The sequence below is a fragment of the Lygodium microphyllum genome, chromosome 28 (assembly GCF_053477565.2).
Source record: "Lygodium microphyllum isolate KBCC chromosome 28, Lygodium_microphyllum_v1.1.10, whole genome shotgun sequence".
NCBI classification, from domain to species: domain Eukaryota; kingdom Viridiplantae; phylum Streptophyta; class Polypodiopsida; order Schizaeales; family Lygodiaceae; genus Lygodium; species Lygodium microphyllum.
Window position 1 is genome coordinate 35,906,183 of NC_141162.1, and position 6,996 is coordinate 35,913,178.

General features: G+C 40.4%; 1 protein-coding gene across 2 annotated transcripts in view; it reads right to left on the reverse strand.

The window, feature by feature from the left end:
- LOC148011347 (actin-related protein 7-like) overlaps positions 1-6,710 on the reverse strand; it is a 64,818-nt gene extending 58,108 nt beyond the window's left edge. For both annotated transcript variants that reach the window (XM_087670050.1, XM_087670051.1), the window contains exons 1-3: positions 6,554-6,710; positions 6,216-6,455; positions 1,274-1,415 (exon numbers count right to left, since the gene is read on the reverse strand). In XM_087670050.1, coding sequence (XP_087526176.1) covers positions 1,274-1,415; positions 6,216-6,455; positions 6,554-6,631 — 460 coding nt within the window. In that variant the 5' untranslated portion in view covers positions 6,632-6,710. The remainder of the gene's footprint in view (positions 1-1,273; positions 1,416-6,215; positions 6,456-6,553) is intronic.
- Positions 6,711-6,996: the final 286 nt, after the last annotated feature.

The window sequence follows — 6,996 nt, forward strand, 5'->3', positions numbered from 1 at the left end:
GTTTTTGGGCATAAATATGCTCAAATCTGAACTCTATGCTTATGCACACGAACCCCCGTCAGGCCAAGGGGAAATTCAAGAAGAATTTTGAAGAAAAACGAACTTGTGACCTTAAGAAAAAATGACGTGACGAGGTCCGTTGACCTTCCAATCACGTCCTGACTCACGCTTGTCCTTCGGCCCCTGTCACACACGTTGCGCCCATCTACCGGCCCATCAATCACACAAATTGCGCCCATCTGTCAGCCCGTTGGTCCGGTTGCACGCTCATTGGTGTCTGCTAATCCCGCTGGTCTTGTCGCACGCTCGTTGGCGCCCGCTGGTCTTCTAGTCGACTTGGTCGCTTTTACTCCTCAACTCCGTTTGGTCACCCGCTGGTGCAATTGATGCACACGTCCTGTGCTAGTCGAATGCACGCGACCTGTGCCTAGTCACCTTGCTTCTCAACTCCCTCTCGTGCACTCTGTCCTGGTCTGCCTCACGTATCGAGTGACGTTTGTAGACTGATGTCAATCCTATGAACTAACACTCTTGGGAAGCGCAAGCACTGTGACCTAGCTCTGATACCAGTTTGAAGGGGAGAGTGCGCAATGGAGTGCGAGATCAAGGCGTGAGCTGCACAACAAAGCTAAGAGTTAGAGGGAGTGAACACAGAGATAGGTGTACCAGTTCGTGATGGTACACAAAGAATAAAAGAATGTATTTATATGTTAGGGTACAAGGTGCAATAAGGGTGTGTTCACACCCGTAAGGCTATTTACACAGAGAAGAAGGGACTTTACACCCAACACCCACAGTGTGAAATCAAGCAGTGGGCACCTAAAAGCTGCAATGCAGTGACTGGAAATGATGGACAGCACCGGTGAACACACTTCTAAACAGTCTAAAACTAAAATGCACTCCAATACAAGGCTGGAAATAGTCAGACCTCCTCCATCTCTGTCAAACTCTGATGGAGCTCAAAACCAAGAGACAACAGCATGAAATAAAACAAGCTAATAGGGGACCTTGCACTTTCTAAAAATCGCTCCACATTTTAAACCATATGTGCATTTCAAATATTGAAGTTACACATTTTAACACTTCAATTTTGGGGGGAGAAATTAACGTGACCACGTTGAGTTTACGTAGAAGATTTGGCCAAGATTGGTCAATAGTTTGATTCTCAAGCCTATCAGATTGGGTATTCTTAGAAGGTTAAGTTAATATGATTAATTACCAAACCCATCAGCTTTGAAAATTAACATTTTCCTGTGATCAAAGATATGCTTACCTGTCTTTCCATGTCCAACATCAATAGCACAGCCAGAAATCCGACCCACGGAATACAAGGATAAGACAGCTTGCTCAACAGCATAGAATCCAGTGACATTGAATGTCTCAAACATGATTTGCACCACCTTTTCTCTTACCACCTGCAATGCAGATTTCTAAGCATCAGTGACAGCTCAGCCCATTGCATCATTTATAAATTTACCTTACAGAATAAGCATAGAGAAACTAAACACTTTCTCATTCATATGCATAGGTGCCAAGGGTTTTCTCTGAAATGGGAAATATGAAACGGGTTTCATACACTTCATATGAGTTTCGTGCAATTCAAAACCAATTTCATTCGAGACAGGAAAAAAAACATGTAACTTTATACACGTAATATGGGCAAACATAAATCAATCATGATTCATGATTCTACATGATACAAATGAACATTCAAGTTTCGACATTGCATCACTATGTACATGCCATGACTGGCATTAACTTTAAATACAAAAGAAGCATAGATGGACAGCTTCTTGAGCAAAATCCTTGCAATCAATACCAATGTTTATCGATAATCCATGTTAGCGTGTAAAATGCATCCATGATAATTGTTAAATACAAGAGTTCAAAAGCATTTTTTTACAATAGGGCTGTTTTTTGAAAGTCTAAAAAAGGCGTTTCTTAGGTTTATGGAATGCTCAAGTATGAAACAAGTTCCCTAACCTTATCATTTATGAAACTTGTTTCTTGGCAAATACATGATTCATGCATTTGGCTGCTGATCTGTGAAACATGGGAAGCCAGTTTAAAGCTCAAGCTTCCAGCCAGCTGGTGCCCAGTTCCACTATCTTTTCAGGCTCAATAATTGTTAGAAGGCAAAAGGTGGAAATGTATTTCATAATTGAGTGATTTGTATGGCTGAATGAGAATGATATGCCCCTAAATCATTACCAATTTGTAACATCTAGTTCCCTTTTTTTAAAAGTATGGAGGTTTTCCAAGTTCAATGTCAATTGAGAGAAGATACGAAAACTAGTTGTTCATGGACTTTCCCCAAAATTCAGCTTTAAAGACATCTAGGGGGGTGGCCAATATTAAAAAACTTGATGTGAAGTCTACCTTCCTTAATGGTGATTTGAAGGAAGAGATCTATGTTGAGCAGCCTCTTGGATTTTCCACCCAATGGATAGGTGTATGGGTTGAAGAAGGTTCTTTACAACCTCAAACAAGCTCCACGTGCTTGGAATGAGAAGACAAACTTGTTCCTCGAAGGGAAGTTAGGGTATTAGCATTCCTCTTCCAATCCCCAGTTGTATGTCCACACCTCAACTAGAGAGCACACGTTGTTCGTGCCTTATGTGGATGATCTCATCTTGACAAGTGACCATGCCCAGAAGGTCAAGCACACGAAGGAGGCACTACACGAGGTGTTTCAGATGATATGGGCCTTCCCCATTTCTTTTTAGGTCATGAGATTTGGCAAATTCCAAGGGGGATTTTTATCTCCCAACAACGGTATGTGCAAGAGCCTTTGACTACGTTTGAGATGGAGCACTAGAAGTCTACTTCTACTCCTATGGATCCGATCTAGAAGGCTACAACCCATTCAAATTCACCAACGGCAGTTGTTGCCCACTATAGGCAGTTGATTGGGTGGTTGATATGGCTTCTAAACACTCGGATTGATTGATGCTTTCCTATAGATTTGCTTGCAGGGTTCATGAATGAACCCAAGGTGGTTCATTGGTAAGCTACTATGAGGATTTTGTGGTTCCTGAGGGGACCCCTTGATCTTGGTATTCATTATCCAATAGGTACTAGAGATTCGGCTTTGGTTCTTGCACATGGATTTTGATTGGGCTAGAGATGTTGACCAATGGAGGTCAGTGACAGAATATTGCTTTGGTGCAAGTGTTATCTTGTGGAGTAGCAAAAAGCAGCCCACAATTGCCCTTTCTTCTACAAAGGTGAAGTATAGAACAACATCTTCTACCGCACGTGAGACCGTGTGGCTTCAAAGGGTACTAGGAGAGCTCGGCTGCCCACAAACACGTCCTATGACACTTCATTGAAACAATGAGAGCTGCATTGCTTTGGCATGAAACCCTATGTTTCAAGCTAGGTTGAAGCACATTGAGATACAGTACCATTTCATTCGAGAGAAGATCTTGGATGAGACTATTGATGTGATCTACTGTAAAAAAGAGGATAATATGGCAAACTTGTTTTAACAAAGCCGCTTCCTCAAGTTGTTCTATGTTAGCACTCCAAGTCCCTAAGCCTTATGCCGCGTTTAGGATCTAAGAGGGGGTGTTAAAGATTAGTCATCCCTTGAACTGGCATTCTCACGCTACAATCGGTACAGTTAGTTCTCTCAAACACACTTATGTATTTCCTATCAATTTTGGGCATTTTTAGTAGTCACTAGGTGCAATCACAGTTTATTAAGCAAGTCAATAGGAAAGTGGCAGTGCCACATGGCAATACAAATGCAAATCACTGATTATTTTATTATTTTATAATCATATGGCAGCTTTTTGCTGTAAGTAGACCAATTTTCTAGCCACCTTGATTATTTTATTGGCCTATTTCTTGCTATTTATAGCCACTAGGCTGCCTACCCTCATCCTTTGTCATTCCAAATGGTGGAGAGAGAGATCAGCTTGAGGAGATACTTCGATAGCCTATTTGTATATCTACGTTCTTCATCATTCATTGACTGCAAATTTATGCATTCCTCTGTCTGTTCTCTCCCCCTCTTCTCTCATATTCATTGTGTTTTAGTCTTGTCCATATGCTTCTACATTCATTGCACTTTGACACTTCCTGCAACAAAAGAGACACAAGCTGGTCAAAACTGTAGGTAACTTGGTTGCCCATAGTTGCCAACCCCAAAGTGGTAGCAAAATCTTGATACGACTCTAGTAGACCATTAAGAATGATGGAAAATTCATCAATATTTAATAATTAATCTTTGATGCTGATGAGATAGAACCATGTTACCTCCTTCCATGCGAACGTCTTCGAGTTGCTTATGTAGTAAGCAACATGCACTTCATTGTGCACTTGATACAATGATGTAGCCTTATCCCATGCATCCTTGGCTGTCTTGTACAAAGGGATATGTGGAATGATGACTCTCTTCACAGATAAAGCAATTAGGGCATATACTTGGGCATCACAACCATCCCATCAAATCTGCTCTTGAGAGTGAGGCGATGTGGAAGAGGAAGAGGATTTGGCATCATGAGAGCCACCTCATGATGTGGAGGGAAGAGGTGATGTCCGTGTTGGAGAAGCCAGCCTTTGTTCAATGTTGTTGACAATATGCCATGGTTTTTTTTTTTTAATGGTAAATGGGTGGATAAGGGAAAAATATTCAAGTCTTAAGAAAAAAGTTTAAAAAGAGAAATATTACAAAGTGTTAACTAACCAAAAATATATAATTTTCTCGAGAACAAGCATCCTCTTAACCATTAGTATCGCATGTCATTACAGGCAATGCTAATAAACATGCAAAAGTATGGTAGTGTGAGCAAGTGATATATTGCTAATAGCATGAAGGGTAATCTATTAAGTATGGTCAGCCCAGATGCTAGCTGACCTAGCATTTATGATGCCATTACTTTGTCCTATATGTTCTAGGCCCCCTCTTCGGTCTTAGTCATTCATCACTTGCAAATCTAGTGCATGCCCTGTGGAGAGAGGGACCCCTTGGACAGTAAGGGACATGCGCAAGCACCTCCTAAAGTTAGAAAGCCCAACTATGTTGCTCGAACTAGAGCAACATCAAGGGTATAATTCTCTTGTTTCCTTGCATAGCTGTCCTCGATTTCCTTTTTACGTGATATACAAATAAGTTCTTTGAGAAAAAAAACAAAAAAATGTAGATCATTGAGCACCCTCGTCCCTAGCATCACCATAGAAACTAAGTTGGATCAAGTTTATCGAAAAGATGATATATTATCACCTTGCCCTACTTTATGTAATTGCATGAAGGAACTATCCTTAACAATTGCCAAATTCCATGTAGTCATAGCCTTGTAGACAGAATATTGCAATATGAATTGGCAACTATTGGTTAAAAAGGTGCACATAAGGACAATTGTAAGTTGTGCCCTACCCTTTTGATTTTTCTCTCTTATTGTGAGACTCATAAAAGAATGACAGGACACATACTTTCTACTCTAAAACGCAAGAACAAAATAGTTGAAGTAAAGTTCTCTTATGCCAAATAATTATGCATCTTTTCTCACATAAATGTGGCCACATATAGTTATCACGATTTCACCTCCCTTGATATTCAGGCACGTTGAATGCATAAGTAAGTGAAAATCATTTCTCGTACAACCAACATCTATGCACAAGGTAAGTGAAAATCGTTCCTTGTAACCCAACATATATGCCTTCAAATGTGAGAGGGAACAACTCTCCAACACATAAAGATATAGCACATAAGTTAAGTGCTAATAAATTCTTGTAGAACCAGCATCTATGCCTTCACATACAACAAAATCATTTCTTGTACACCCAACATTTAAGCCTTCAATACATAAGTTTCTTGCACACTCAACATCTATGCCTTCACATGCAAGAGGGAACAATTCTGTAGTACACAAAACATACCATTTGAGCACAAGATTCCAGCTGGTTCACCAAGAAGGAATGTAAAAAAAGCACTTCAAAGAGCATTTTATCCATAATTCTGTTGATCTTAGAAAATCTATTCAAATATCATTTTATCCATAATTCTGTTGATTTTAACAAGGCAATCCAAAGACCATTTTGCATATAATCAGCTGGACTTTGAAAAAGCAATTCAATGCCCATTTTATCCATAATTCTGTTAATTTTTCAGAAAGTAATTTTTATGCAGAATTCTGTTGATTGTAGAAAAGCAATTCAAAGGCCGTTTTATCCATAGTTCTCGTTGATTATAAGAGTGTGGCAAAAACCTTGGGCGTGAGTAAGGGCTCGGCAATGAGGAGTTGGCCTTCATTCCCAGCTTCCCAACCCAGGCCTGTGTAGAAAATGTACCGCCATAGTTCCTCCATCAGGTCCCAATCCTTGATAGAGCCTCTAACCACAGGGGACACAGCACTGTCCAAGTCCAAATTGCCCTCATCTTCCTCCATCTCTGCGCCCGAGCCCTCCTCCTCCTCCTCCTTGGCCTTCACAAGAGCTGTGGAGACAACCTAGACAACAGGAAACCGAAAAATTATGCTAGCAAAAGCTCTGTTTTTGCGACCATGGGGACACCTTGGATTACTGACTGGTAATGGATTCTGTGTACCAGGGAAGGATCCTGGTCGGGGTATGCGAAGCCTGCCTTCACAAGCTTTGAGCCAACGTCGAGCACCACTGCCTCCATCGTGTCCCTGACCGATGCAAAGTTCCCTTCCCCCTCGCTCTACAAAAAGTCTGTCTTTTGGGTCCGAAACACTGTTCATTCTTGATGGCCGTATGCAGATACAAATACGTTAACTCGAAATTTTGGAGGGATTTTTATTATATGTATTTGCCATGTTTATAAATAAGAATTTTGTAAAGTTTAAGGTTTTTCAATCAATTTTCAAGGTATTTTTGAAACTCTTACAATTGATTTGATATTAAAATTAAATTTTTCATTGTGTTTGATTGGAGATTTTGTGAAATACCCTTTGGAAAATGCTACTTCTTTATTTTGTTCGTTTTTGTTAGCATCAATGTGATGACAAGGTAGTGCAGGTCCCAAAA